Source organism: Equus quagga, chromosome 8 (assembly GCF_021613505.1).
Source record: "Equus quagga isolate Etosha38 chromosome 8, UCLA_HA_Equagga_1.0, whole genome shotgun sequence".
Taxonomy (NCBI): domain Eukaryota; kingdom Metazoa; phylum Chordata; class Mammalia; order Perissodactyla; family Equidae; genus Equus; species Equus quagga.
This window is the reverse complement of record NC_060274.1, coordinates 90,522,816-90,538,325: the sequence shown is the minus strand read 5'-3', so window position 1 is coordinate 90,538,325 and position 15,510 is coordinate 90,522,816. Positions and strand designations below refer to the sequence as shown.

At 43.3% G+C, this 15,510-nt stretch overlaps 1 protein-coding gene across 4 annotated transcripts in view; it reads right to left on the bottom strand.

Moving 5' to 3' along the window:
- Nucleotides 1–15,510, bottom strand: part of EEPD1 (endonuclease/exonuclease/phosphatase family domain containing 1) — a 115,499-nt gene that overhangs the window by 38,127 nt on the left and 61,862 nt on the right. For all 4 annotated transcript variants that reach the window (XM_046670583.1, XM_046670580.1, XM_046670581.1 and 1 more), the window contains one exon: nt 4,368–4,419. In XM_046670583.1, coding sequence (XP_046526539.1) covers nt 4,368–4,419 — 52 coding nt within the window. The remainder of the gene's footprint in view (nt 1–4,367; nt 4,420–15,510) is intronic.

The window sequence follows — 15,510 nt, the reverse complement described above, 5'->3', positions numbered from 1 at the left end:
TCATTTTCTTCAATAAATATCCAGAAGCGGTATTGCTGGATTAAATGGTAGTTCTATTTTTAACTGCAAGTTTGTACCTCTTAATCCTCTTCACCTCTTTTGCCCAACTCCCCACCCCCATCCCCTCTGGCAGTTTGTTCTGTGAATCTATGAGTCTGTTTCAGTTTTGTTTTGTTTGTTTGTTTTGTTTTTTAGATTCCACATATAAGTGAAATCATATGGTACTCGTCTTTCTTTGCCTGACTTATTTCACTTAACATAATACCCTCTAGGCCCATCCATGTTGTCACAAATGGCAAGAATTCATTCTTTTATATAGCTGAGTAATATTTGATTTATATATATATATATATATATATATATATATACACACCACATCTTCTTTATCTATTAATCTGCAGATGGACACTTAGGTTGCTTTCATATCTTGGCTATTGTAAATCTCACTGCATTGAACACTGGTGTGTGTATCTTTATGAATTAGTGTTTTGAGTAAATGCCCAGAAGTGGAATTGGTGGCTTGTATGGTAGTTCTATTTCTAATTTTTTGCAGAACCTCCATACTGTTTTCCATGGTGGCTGTACCAATTTATATTCCCACTAACAGTGCACAAGTGTTCTCTTTTCTCCATATCCTCTCCAACACTTATTTGGTGTCTTTTTGATGATAGCCATTCTGACAGGTGCGAGGTAATATCTCATTGTAGTTTTTATTTGCATTTCCCTGATGATTAGAGATGTTGAGCACCTTTTTATGTATCTGTTGGCTACTTGTATGTCTTCTTTGGAAAAATATCTATTCAGGTCCTTTGCCCATTTTTTAATCAGATTATTTGGTTTTTTGATATTGAGTTGTATGAGTTCTTCATATATTTTGGGTATTAACCCCTCATAAGATATATCATTTGCAAATATAGTCTCCCATTCAGTAGGTTACCTTTTCATTTTATTGATGGTTTCCTCCATTGTGCAAAAGCTTTTTAGTTTGATGTAGTCCCATTTGTTTATTTTTGCTTTTGTTGCCCTCGCCTAAGGAAATATCCAAAAAGATACTGCTATGACCAATGTCAAAGAGTTCACTACCTATGTTTTCTTCTATGAGTTTTATGGTTTCAGGTCTTACATTCAAGTGTTTAATCCATTTTGAGTTTATTTTTGTATATGGGGTAAGAAAGTGGTCCAGTTTTATACTTTTGCATATTGCTGTCCAGTTTTCTCAACATCATCTATTGAAGAGACTGTCTTTTCCCTGTTGTATGTTCTTGCCTCCTTTGTCATAGATTAATTGACCATATAAGTGTGGGTTTATTTCTGGGCTCTCTATTCCATTCCATTGACCTGTGTCTGCTTCTGTGCTAGTTCCATAGTGTTTTGATTACTATAGCTTAGTAGCATAGTTTGAAATCAGGGAGCATATTACCTCCAGCTTTGTTCTTCTTTCTCAAGATTGCTCTGGCCATCGAGGTCTTTCATGGTTCCATAAAAACTGTAGGATTATTTGTTCTAGTTCTCTGAAAAAATGCCATTGGTATTTTGGTAGGGATTGCGTTGAATCTGTAGATTGCTTTGATTGGTAAGGACATTTCAACAATATTAACTCTTTCAGTCCATGAGCACAGTATAGTTTTCCATTTATTTGTGTCATCTTCAATTTCTTTCATCAATGCCTTATAGTTTTAAGTGTACAGGTCTTCTACCTCCTTGGTAAAATTTATTGCTAGGTATTTTATTCTTTTAGATGTAATTGTAAATGGGATTATTTTCTCAATTTCTCTTTCTGATAGTTTGTTGTTAGTGTATAGAAATGCAGCTGATTTCTGCATATTGATGCTTGTATGCTGCAACTTTACTGAATTCATTTATTGGTTCTAATAGCTTTTAGGTGGAGTCTTTAGGGCTTTCTATATATAGTATCATATTACCTGCATACAGTGACAGTTTTTTTCTTCCATGCCAATTTGGATGCCTTTTATGTCTTTTTCTTGTCAACTGCTCTAGCTGGAACTTCCAATGCTATGTTGAATAAGAGCGGCTGTGAGTTTGGAAGCAATTCTTCCTCTCCAATGTTTTGGAATAGTTTGAGAGCGTAAGTACTAACTCTTCTTTAAAAGTTTGGTAGAATTCACCTGTGAAGCCATCCAGGCCTGGACTTTTGTTTGTTGGGAGTTTTTTGATTACTGATTCAATTTCATTACTAGTAATCAGTCTGTTCAGATCTTCTATTTCTTCCTGATTCAGTCTTGGAAGGTTGTATGCTTCTAGGAATTTATCCATTTCTTCTGGATTGTCCAATTTGTTGGCATATAATTGTTTGCAATAATCTCTTACGACCCTTGTATTTCTGTCGGTTGTGACTTCTCTTCTTTCATTTCTGATTTTACTTATTTGAGCCCTCTTTTTTTTCCTTGATGAGTCTGGCTAATGGTTTATCAATTCTGTTTATCTTTTCAAAGAATTCACTCTTAGTTTCACTGATCTTTTCTACTGTTTTTTCAGTCTCTATTTCATTTATTTCCACTCTGATCTTTATTATTTCCTTCCTTCTACTAACTTTGGGCTTTATTTATTCTTCTTTTTCTAGTTCCTTTAAGTGTAAAGTTATACTGTTTGAGACTTTTCTTGTTTCTTCAGATAGGCCTGCATCACTATAAACTTCCCTCTCAGAACGAGAGCATTAAGTCCTTTACACTGACTGTCTACTTAATCTTCTCCAAACTCCTGTGAATTGGGGATTATAAAGATTGCCACTTTACAGACTGGAAAACTGAAGCATAGGGAGGCTTAGTAACCCAAGATAACCCAGTTAGGAAGGAGGAGGCAGGCTCCGGACCCAGGCTGTCTGAGCCCCACACTACACTGTATTCCACAAGCAGTTAGTAGCCCAAACTGGCTTAACCCTGTGGTCTCTCCAAGTCAGATATTAACACAGCTCTAAAAACTAATTGATATTTTTGGTGCCTGTGTTTTTATTCTACTGATACACCTTAGCACATGGGCTCCACATGTTTACCAGCTTTGTCTGATGGCTTTTTTTTTATTGAGGAGTAAAACAAATAACTGTACTGAATACCAAGAAGACTGTTTTCAGAAGAGTAACATTTTTAAAAGTTTCAAGAACACACAAAGAATCTACATAGACTCCCGGACCTAGTACGTTTTAATGGCTGGATGAATATTAAGAATTAATATAAGCAATTAAGAATTACTATGAGTTGAGTGCTGTGGCATTTAGAAAACCCTTCTGCCCCACTAACTCATTTGGTTCTCATGTCACCTCTTCAAGGTCAGGCAGGCAGCACCATCCTGGTTTCACTCGTGATGGGAATGAGGTTGAAGGGATCTTAAATTCAGAGCTGGAACTCAGACTTCTCCCTCCCCTCACATCGCTGCTTGGTGCATAAAGATTGTACTTGCTTTAGTACCAACCAGCAGACTGAGAACTAACCCAAACATTCTAAATTCTATAAATAAAATATCATTTGGGTGCTTATCTCTCTAACCACTTTCCTTTACGTTAACATTATCGATCCTAATGAACACCCATAGCTACATACTTGGGAAGAGTCCTGAGCTACCCAGGGGAGAAGCTTGCTCTGAGGTGGGACGCCCACAGGGTGGCACTTGGGCACCCGTGGCACCACCCCAGCCTGCTCTTCAGAGCCCATCCCACCTTGTACAGAACTTGAACTCACAACCGGCAAAGGATCCCTAGCTGCGTGCTTGATTTGAACATAGAAAGCGGAGACACACTACTAAATATCTCTTCTAGCGCACAGTGAAACATCAGTGTGAGGTGGGGAGGGAGTTTCCTAATCCTCAGAAGTAGCCTAAAAAGGGGCTCAAACTCACAAACTTTCCTGTTAAATAGAAAACCCACTGGCTTTAGGAATGGAAGCATGGGGTTCAAATCCTTACTACGATACTTAGTTGATTTCCCTTGGGTAACTGATGTAACCTTGCTGGGCCTCAATTCTGTCATCCACAAGCCCAGATAACAGTACTCGCCAGCAGAGATGGCGTGACATGGCTAGCACAGAATCTGGCACGTGGGCAGAGTCCAGTGCACAGTGTGTTGGGGCACAGAAAATCTGCTCCAGAGCATGGCTCACAGTAGGGCGAGCCTTTGCATTCACACAACCGTGAAGGGGCCACGCAAGGTCGAGTTTGTGAGGGTTAATGGCATACGAGCAATGTGAGGAGCTATGATTAAAATTTTGCAGCGTTCAATGATTGTTATGAATACAAAATAACAGAGCAGCTTTGCAGTAGGCACTGTCTCTGGTCACAGCGAGTTGAATTTTTCCTGTGTCTGGCACTCTGTTCTAAGTTTGTGAATGTGGAGTAGGAAGAACAAAATATTTATTTACCTTTTCCAAGGCCTCTCTGTCAAGCAGTTCTTGCACAGCTAGAAGCTTGATGCTGTAAGAAACAATGAAGACCAAACTTGAAAACAAACCATTTCATGTCCCCAAGCATCAGACAAGCCACAAGAACAAAAGTGAAATTTCAGCCTGCATTTCTGCGTCACTTCCCATCTTAAGGTGGATTTTGGTTTGAATTGAAATGACCATTTCAGAACTATAAAAATGTTTCTAAATTGTAAAAGCATTTTACCATAGGGTCCAGCAATTCTACTTGTGAGCATATAACCAAAAGAGTTAAAAACAGAGACTTGAACAGATATTTGCACACCCATGTTCACAGCAGCACTATTCACAAAAGCCAAAAGGTGGAAACAACCCAAATGCCCATAAACAAATGAATCAGATAAACAGATGTGTTATACACATAAAATGCAATATATTCAGTCTTAAAAAGAAGGAAATTCTGGCACGTGTTACAACATAAAGGGAACTTGAAGATATTATACTAAATGAAATAAGTTAGACATAAAAGGAAAAATACCATATGATTGCACCTATATGAGGTAGCTAGAGTACTCAGATTCATAGAAAGGAGAAGGGTCGCCAGGGGCTGGGAACGGGGAGGAATGCGAAGTTGTTGTTTAATGGGTACAGAGTTTCAGTTTGGGAAGAGGAAATGTTCTGGAGATGGATGGTGGTGATGGTTGTAAAAGAATGTGAATGTACTTAATGCCACTAAATTGTATATTTATAAATGATTAAAATGACAAATTTTTTGCTACATACATTTCACCACAAAAAATCCTAAACGTAATTGATAGCTGCTTCATGTACAGAATTTGAATAAATTCAGAGGAATATAAAGATGAAAATAGTTGCCCATGTTCGTATTAATCTTCCCTGGTGTCCCTTTGATGACAACAAGCAATAGCTACAATCATTGCTTACAAAGAGGGCCTGCTCAGCTGCTCCTTTGTTTACCACACATTGATTGAGCCCTACTGTGTGTGGGTGGCTGAGGATACATGAGGATTAGGACCCCCTCCCCGGCCACGAGAAGCTCACAGCCATGTGGAGGCCACAATCAGACCAGAATATGATGTGCAGTGTGCTATATAGATGGGCCAAGATGCAGAGAGGAACCTGGCCCAGCCTGGCCTAGAAGAGATCAAAGAAGGCCTCCTGGAGGAGGGATCAGGTTAGCCTTGCCAGGGGAGAGGGCTGGGGAGCAAGGCAACCCGCAGAGGGACAGCAGAGACAAAGGCACCAAGAGGAGAGAGAGGGCGTGGGGTGTACACAACTTGCCAGCTTCCAGTTCAGAGCCAGAGCCCAGCCAGCAGCCAGCAACAGAGATGAGAGAATTTAAACCAGGATGCAGGTTTTACAGAGGAAAACCCTTTGCTTTCATGACATGCTGCTTTTGAAGGTTCATGGACACAATGAGCAGGCAGCAAAGGTTGGACTCGTCAACACAGCACAGGGGCGGAAGCAGGGGAGTTCAGTGAGATTGTTTAGGGAGTGGGTCGGCTGTTGATGGGGTCACGATGCTCCCTCCCTGCTCACCTAAAGTGCTTACGGCCTCTGTCACCCTTCCCCCTACCCCCACTAACCTGCATGGGTTTTCTGGAACAGAAACAGGCCCCATGTGTACCATGCATCTCCCTCAAAGGGGGTTACGCCCATGATAAAGTTCACCCGAATTTACAGAACTCTCCATATCTCGCTGTATAACTAAGCAAGCACGGTCCCACCAACTGCAATGGTTTACTTAAAAGCAACTCCGGGGGGGCCGGCCCGCTGGCCAAGTGGTTAAGTTCACACACTCTGCTTTTTGGGTTTTGCCAGTTCGGATCCTGGGAGCAGACCTAGCACCACTCATCAAGCCACGCTGAGGAAGTGTCCCACATGCCACAACTAGAAGGACGCACAACTAAAATATACAACTATGTACTAGGGGGCTTTGGAGAGAAGAAGAAAAAATAAAACCAAAAAGAAAAAAAGGCAACTCCAGGAAGTGCAATAAAAGTTTTAAAAACATATTAAGAAACCACCACCACCACCCACAACAATTTAGCAAACATCAAGGCGAATGGACAGGACTCCGGGCCCTCCCTCTGCTCCAACCATGCTGACTCTCCTTTGTCTCTTGGACATGCTTGCTTCTGTTGCTTCTCTGGCTTGGATGGGTCTTCCTCAAGATCTCTGCAACATAGACCCGGGCATATTATGTCATTACAGTCCAAACTTGAATGCTGTATCCCCCAAGCAGCCTTTCCTGGACACCCGAGGTCAAGCAGCGTCCCTGGTCACCACATTTTATTTTCTTCAGTGCACTTACTATAACTTAAAGCATTTATTTGTTGGGGTGCTTTTGTCTGTTTCCTTCCAACCGACGTGGAAACTCCTTGAGGCTGGGGGCTCGATGGTCTTCTCGCTATACCTGCAGTGTCTTTAACTGGCAGGTGGAAAGCACTCAAAGGACATTTACTGACCGACTGGCAGACCGCAGTCACTACCACAGCTCACCCATTCCAGCTTGGATGGGTAAAATCACTGCCCACACCTCAGTTTCTCCATCCGGAAAAGAACCCCCCAAATGAGAGGACTCTGTGTTTTCTCACCTGGTGAAAGGCGCTACGTGCATTTGTATAAGTGCCTGCCGTTAATGGGATGTGCCTGGTGGCAGGTCAAAGGTGCTGGCCACTCCTCAGCACACTGTGATTCCCAACGTATGAATCCAGACTCCAGGTTACCAATTTGGATGGCAACTCATATGCCAAATTAGGAGTTTCCAGTTGTAGCTCAAGTTTCGGACACTTAAATTGCTTCTGAAATAACCACTGGAAAATATTTTTACTGAAGGAAGTTTTAAAATAGTCTCTTGTTTCCACCCCTATCTATGGTCATGAAGCCCAATTCAGTATCAGGTATCAACAGGTTAGAGAAAAGGTTTAAACACTGTTAAGACATTCAACTCTCTCTTTTTCCTCATTCACAAAGATACTACATTCAAACCACTGTAGAACATGATCTGAAAACGAACAATCTCAGGCTCCGAATGAAAAACAAATTAAAACAACTTTAGGCAGCTCTTATTTAGGTCAAAACCTGAGGATGGGGGCTGGCCCAGTGGCAGTGTGGTTAAGTTCACACGGTCTGCTTCAGTGGCCTGGGGTTTGCCTGTTCGGATTCTGGGCACGGACCTATGCAGCACCCATCAAGCCATGCTGTGGTGGCATCCCACATAGAAGAACTAGAGTGACCTACAACTAGGATATACAACTATGACTGGGGCTTTGGGGAGAAAAAAAAAAAGAGGAAGATTGGCAACAAATAGTTCAAGGCCAATCTTCCTCACCAAAAAAGCATTAAAAAAAAAAACAAAAAAAAACCTGAGGGTGCTATTCCCTACTCTCATCGCTTCACTTTCCCCCAGAACAGAGATGGCAAATACTTGACACACATATTGCTACTCTCCAATCCTCTCTACCTCTTTCCATGGAACTTCTCCCCATTTAACTTAGATACAGCTTCAGAACCCTTCTCAACACTCCAGTGAGCCACAGTCTACTGAAGTTGGCACATGAGATTACACCAATTTAACATCTGCTCTGAGGCCAATACCAAATACTATTAATGTATGGAGGGTGGGCAGAAAAAATAGAGACATTCTCACGCTACTGAAATCCAGCAACAAGGTGAGACAGCTTTAGCGGCAAGGGGAGAAAAGATGAAAAAGATGGAAGGAAGATGATAGGATGCTCAAATCTATATAGTTTGAGTTTCAAAATGCAGACAATGCATGTTAATAAGAATCTACTGCTACAGATGCTCATAACATTGGATTTCTTCAGGAAGCTGTGTTTTTTTTCCTCCTTAGAGCTGTAGTCCTTAAGAGCAATTGAGGTGTTTCCTGTTATATAACTATCCTAACGTTATTTCTTACACCTTATTGGAAACTCTTCAAGTCTGGAGTATTTATTTCAGTATTTATGGTATCAGATTCTTCCAGCACATCAGATACTCCCTGGGAGGAAATTTCACACATGAAGGAGCAACAAACCCATTTATCAAATCCTCCATTCGACACCTCTAGCTTCTTACCCTGGAGGGGAATCTCACCTCTCATTTTCAAGTTTAGTCCCCCTTCCTCTCTTCCTTCTTCCTTCTCTTCCTCCTTCCCTCCCTCTTTCTGTTTTTCTCCTAATTCCACAAACATATACTGAATCCCTCCGGTATGGGAGAAAGTATGCCAGGTGTCAAGAGGACAAAGATGAACACACTATCATCCTGCCCTCAAAGGGGGCTAGGATGCTGCCAGGGCCCAGCGAGGTGCGTCTCCCTGAGACTTTCCTGGGTTCCAATGCAGACCAGCAGAGCAGGGCTAAACAGGCCATGTCTGTCGGGTGGCCTGGTGCTTGGTTGGCGTCCTCTGAAAACAGCAGAGCTCCCATCAGACAGGAGCTGCCATGAACTGTAATTTCTTCTTCTGCATTCAGCTTTGAGAAGAGAGGCAAATCACACAAGAGCAACTGATAACAGTGATTTATTTAGAAAAATGACGACTTTAAGGGCAAGTACTGAAATCAAGCTGGGAAACAGTTAGAAAGACCTAGAATGCATGCAATTAATGTTTGCTAAATAAGCTACAAGAAGGGAAGGTGCTTGAGGGCAGATGTCCTATTCAGCTGGATGGCGCCTGGCACAGGGAGGTCTATAACAGAATCACAAATGGTGATGGGAAAAGTGCCCGGCAGACACCCATCACAGGGAACAAAAAGAGCGAAGTTGAAGCCACAGAAGACAGAGGGCACGCCTACAGCCTGGGGGTAGCTGGGCTGCAGACTGAATGAGCCTCGATGCCCCCTGAAAAGGCTGATGAGAAGTAACTCTATAGGTGCTGCCAAAGCACGCCTAGAAGGGTAAACTCCCAACTGCACAGAAGCTTCCACTTCCAGAACAGAGTACAACCCACAGGGCACCAGAGTCAAGAATTCACTGTAGCTCCCTTTCTCTAAGGATGCTAGCACTCTAAGTTTCCACTGCATTTAATAAGTGATAGAGCATACTGCATGAGATATAGCAGTACTCAATAAACGCATAATGGACGTAATACAATGGAGCCATCCATTCAGTGAACAGATGAAATATTTAAGGCGTATGCATTATGTACCAGGCACTACTGGGTGCTGGGGATACAATGCTGAGCAAACACAGCCTCTGCCTTCAAACTTCTGAGTCTAATGGAGGAACCAGGGAAGTACATCAGCCACGTGATAAGCATTCTCAAGAGGCAAAGACAGTGCTAGGAGGCCCTTCAGAAGGGGATTATGCAGAGCTGGCAGGCGACTTCTAAGTTGACACCTATGAGCTTGCAAGGCAGAGAGGTAGAGTGAGGGGAATAGCCTGAACAAAGGAAGAGGGGGAACAAGTGTGGCCCCCTCAGGGACTGCATGCCGACCGGGAACACAGGGGTTCGTGGGGGGTGGGGTAGGTGCTGAAAGATAATTCTGCAGAAGCGAGTAGGGCCAGGCCTGCTTAGAAGGCTGTGAAGCCATATTAAGGAGCTTGGACTGTATTTCAAAGGCAAGGAGTAGCCACCGATGATTTAGGGCAGTGGTATGGTAGAGGGGCCAGGACACAGAAGATGCCCAATAAAGGTATAAAAATGGCTCTAGTGTGGAGAATGGATTGGAGTGGGGTGGGGGTGGGGACAAGACTGGAGGCAGCGAGACCTGAGATGAGTCCAGGTAAGAAACAATGGAGGCTTGTGTGGGAAAATGGCATTGGGCTAATTCTAAACAGATCTGCAGCTGGCAGGACCTGGTGAATAAACGGATACGGGGCATGTGAGAGAAATACTGCCTCAGCTGCCACCATGTGAAACTGGGTGCTGAAGGGACCATGAACTTAGACAGCAGAGCAGGGTTGGCGATGTTGAGTTTGGCTCTAGACTCATTGACTTTTGGGGCCTGAGGGACATCTGAGTGGAGTGTCTATTCAGACAGCTAACTGTACCTCAGCAAGTTCTGGGCTCCAGATTTGGACATCAGGAGCATGAGGATGGGTTACTGGAGGAATCAGACGACCCGGGAGACTGTGTGGAAGACGAAGACAGCCAAGGACAGAAGCCCAAGGGGCACCGACTTTAAGAGACAGGAAAGGAACAGGAGCCTGTCCAGGAAACAGAAAATGAACCACCAGGAAGGTGGAAGGAAAACCCGGAGCTCATGGCTCAGGAGCCAAGGAAGAGGGTGATGCAAGAAGTCAGGGACGGCAACAGTTCCGATTTTCAGGAATGCCAGCAAAGTTTGGGCTGGTATTCTTGGAGAAAGCAGTTTCAGGCAGGAGTTTAGACAATGCCAGGTTTCAGCAGGTGAGGAGTGGATGGGAGGTGAAGAAGGGGAAATAAGGAAATTGAAACGTAGGTAGAAGACGTAGGGTGGCTTCTCACAGCGCCATTTACCAAGAAGTAGAATGCAAAGTTCAGAGGTCTTAACTGATCAAAATGCACATAATGATTCAAGTGCAAATAAATAGCCCCTCTCAAGCCTTCTCTCTCTTTCTCCCACTTTCCCAACCTCCAACCCCCAAACGATATAATCACAGGACTCAGTTTTCTCTCAGAGCACAGTCACCATTTGCAACATTTGGGGAAAAAAACTAAAGGTCACTGAAGTTCTAAAGATGCCCGGGGTTGTTTTGTTTTGTAATACAGTACTTCCACAAACATCCTCTGCAGGAAAAAAGGGGAAAGAATGCGAAGACCCTCAAACTTCAGAGCCCAGAGCCTCCAACAATCCTAGAGACAAAAGCTCTGTGCACAGTGTACCAGCCAAAACTATCTGCGGGACTGGGAGCCAGGCCAGTGAGAGGGGAGGGGCTACCACATGCATCTTCAGCAGAGGAGATCAGAATCTCGAGACAGCAGCATAAACCTGGGGGGGGGGGGGGGGGACACTACAGGTAGCTTTCCATCAACAGAAAGAGGGGCCCAAAAGGAGAAGATGGAGAGAAGGCAGAATCACAGTTGGGCCCCGTGGCCACAAGCAACAGTCTAGCATGTGATTAGAGAATCACATATCCCTGTGCAGGATATGGGCGCCATTTATGGAATTGCACCAAAGTCAAATTCAGAAAGCGGGTCAATCCGGTTGTCTGAACACTTCTCCTTTCCCTTTCAAGGAAGGTTCCACATTAACTTCCTCTGAGCAAAGTAAGGAAGAGCTGTCTCTCTGGATCACCGAAGTTTAGAAGATGCCATGGGTGTTAGAGGCAGACTTGTTTTCCCTAATACTTTATTATCTCCTACCAGTAGCTCGGGGTTGGGAAGACACAGCAGACGTCTGCCTCCAGATGTTACTGGGCATGCACGCCTGGAAGAGAGGACAGGCTTCCAGGGAAGGCCCTGCTCCTCTCAGACACGTCCTCGAGAGCATCTCATCCCATGACTGCCAAACACATGCTCGCATCTCATCCTTCCTTTCCAAAGCGGAGTGCTGAATTAGTACGTCCGCACCAGAACAATCTGCGCGCAATCGAGCTTGGGCAACAGTTCTTGGCAGGTTTGAAGGAACCAGTCTGCAAAACAGTGGGCAGCAAACTTCTCTGATGACAGTCCTGTGGTTTCTGTTCTATTCAGGTTTCCAATTGCTTGAATCAATTACAGTAATTTCCATTTCTTAGAAATTTCTCAGCAAATTGTCCAATCCGTTCAGATTTTCAAGTTCTGAGCACAGAATTGTACCAGTAATCACTTTTAACTTAAAAACAGTTTCTGCTTCTGTGGTTATGCCCTCTTCCTCATTCTTTGATGTATGTAGATATTTTTCCTCATTTTAAAAATTAGATTTGTGAGCTACTTTGTTGGTCTTCTGAAAAAATTAGCACCAGGATTTATCAAGTCTACCATCTTTTTCTAATTCATTAAGGTCAACATTTCTCGTCATTAATTCCTTTCTATTTGTCCTTGTTTTAGATTTCATTACGTAGCCTTCTGGTTACTTTCCACGTAGTCTGCAGCTGCAGTTTTGGTTTCTTATTGGACTCCACAGTATTTAGATTGTGCTTTTCCATCTCTACAAATTTGAGTTTTAAATTTTATGATTTGGATTTTCTGTAAATTCTGGGCACTGTGGTTAAAGCACCCTGGACCTTTCCCGCCTTTAAAAATCTATTGATAATTTTGTCGGTCTGCTTTACGATGAGTTTTGTTCTCCTATTTCCCAGTGTATGGGCACTTCCAGAACTTGTTTTTGGATCTCCCAGTGTTTACCGTTAAGTTTTTCATATTAGTGAGGGGATAAGGGAAGGGCTCTGGAATCAGCCTGCCCGGGGTTCAAGCTGTACCACCTTCTGGTGCAGGATCTTAAGGAACTGGTGAGTTCATCACCAGTAGGTGGAGGGAAGGGACCTGGCATCTATCCCTGTGGCCTTGAGCAGAGATGACAAAGGAAAGTACTTAGCACATTGTTTAGCTCAGAGTAAACCTCCATAAACAGTGGGTATTGGTACTAATACTATTCAGAGCCTACCTTTAGCCATTAACACTCCTCCAAAGATTAGAATAAAGAAGGAAACAACTTTTTTGGGAACCAACCTATTTCAGAGAAGCAGCACAACCAACTTTTATCTCCTCTTGCCTTTTTGATCTCCATTAAGAGCACGCTAGGATTTAGACCCAGAGTATGGTCACACTGTCGTCTTCCCATTCTATAGCTTATTTCAAGAACAATTTTCTGACATTTGTGTTTGTTTGATTTGTGCCTGAGTTTTGCTGATTCCAGTGCTCATGTGACCTATTCTTGAGCTCCATTTTGGTTTACCTCCTGAGCTTCTGCAACATATCTTTCAAGTAACTTTTAAAGAAAGGAACGCATTTGTATATTTTCCCAAGCTCTTGCATGTCTGAGAATGTCGTTTTGATTGGCTTCCTACACAACAGACACCTCTGTTGAGTATAAAATTGTTGGGTTACAACATAACTCCCAAAACTTTATAGACAGTTTGCAAACTTACTTGACAAGCAGAACTTTGAATGTTTCGGATTCCCAAACCCCACATGTAAGTAGGAGGGATACGGGGCCTGGGAAAACATCTGAATCAAAAAAAAATTGCCAGGTGTTCTAACCTTCTGACAGGTTCTGTAGACACAGACTCTGTTCCAGAGAACAAGTCTAAAGTCAACTTGATTTTTGTTACTCTTTTCTCTGTTTGGATGCTTGTGAAATGTTTTCCTGCCCTTTATCCTTTATTCTATATTCTTCCTAGGATATGCCCAGATGTGGGCTTCTTTTCCCTGAGTTTCCTCAAAATGTGGTGAGTGAGCCCTCTATATTCGTACACAGTCTCTCGTCAGCTCGGGGAAATATCTGAAGTCTGATTACTGCTCCCAATAACCATCAGCACCAATAAGCTGTGGGCTGACGATTCTGTCGTCCACATATACAACCCTGTCTGTTGATTTTTCTCTTTCTTGTATTCTCCAGAACTGTTTCTCAATTTTTTTTTTCCTTCACTCACATCACTGATTTGATTTTCCATAGCACTTGTGTTAGTTTTCTGCGGTTACTCTAACAAATTATCACAAACTTGGTGACTTATAACAAAAATTTATTTTCCCACAGTTCTGGAGGCCAAAAGTCTACAATCAGTGTTACTGGGCCAAAATAAAGGTGTCAGAATGGCCATATTCCCTCTGGGGGCTCTAGAGGAAAATACATTATTTGCCTCTTCCAGCTTCTGGTGGCTGCCAGAATTTCTTGGCTTGTGGCCACATCATTCCAATCTCTGCCTCCATGGTCTCACTGCCTTCTCTACTATCGTCAAGTCTCTGTCTGTCTACCTCTTATAAGGACACTTGTGACTGCATTTGGGGCCCACGTGGAGAATCCAGGGTAACTTCTCTGTCTCTCCAGATCCTTAACTTACCCAAATCTGCAAAGTCATTCTTTGCCATAGGAGGTGACTAACACTCACAGATGCCAGGGATTAGGATATGCAAGTCTTTGGAGGGCCATTATTCAGTCTACCACCCATGAACACCCTTCTATACTCCTGCCAATTAGGATTTCAGTTCCGCTATTGGATTTTGTTCTCTCAACACCTTTCCTTATTTAATCCATATCCCTTTTCTTTTCCTTTCTGTTGCCTTTTCACATCAACCCATTCTTTCCTTATGTTTTCCTGTTCCTGTGCCAGGGAGGCCGCATCTTTTTGTAGTGTACTGAGGATGCCACACTTTTCCCCAAAATTCTCTTCTGGAGCCTGCTGTAGATGACTTTCCAAAAGCAGACAGTGTTTCTGGGTCTTCAAAAGCTGTTGCCTTCACCTTGTTCTGCAGGACTTCTCCCACAAACTCTTTTTTCGTCTTTATTCAGCCTTGAATAAGGAGAACTTTGTCCAGACCAATGACTTTCAACAGACATTGTAAGAGGACTGACAGTGGCTCCATTTTCTGTCCACCTGCCTAAAGGATGGATCTCCTTCTCGGACCTGCTGGGAGGGGACCAGGAGAAGGGCACAGCTTTCAGCCACTTCAGAACCTTTGCTCTAGGGAGCTTCCCCTCCTCAGAGACTCTCAATCAAGTCAAGAGAGACATTCTATTTTCTAGCACGTGCAGCTGCCACTTGTAGCACTTTGCTTTTACTAGAATGCACTGAAATCATGCTAGTTTCCCCCTATTTCCCATCTGGTTATATTCCAATGTTTTCTTTCTCTATTTGGATATAGAAAAAGAAAAAGAGAGAGAGAGAGAGAGAGATCGGTTTATAAGGGTCCACGTCTGAGGCCTACAGCTGAGAGTAGAAAAGAAAGGCCAACCAGTCAGAATTTGCTTCAAGTGCCTGAGTCAGGAACTAGACAATGCAGAAGCGTAAATCACGTTCTGCCTTTCTTCAGGGGTGGTGGTGGTGGGTGTTTCCTCTTCATGAAGCTTCACGTGATGAGCTAAACCCAGGGCAGGCTCCCTCAGTCCGCTCTACTTGTCTCATCACTATCATCAGTTGACGCCTCCAAGATTCTGGCATCTGTCAGTCCTTCTCAGTTTTTCCTGCCTGTGAGTTTTCGTCATTTTTCTGTGGCATCATGGGCACCTCAGGGAGAAATCGGGAGAGGCTGTGAGCCACAGGACACCTGGCCCAGGGT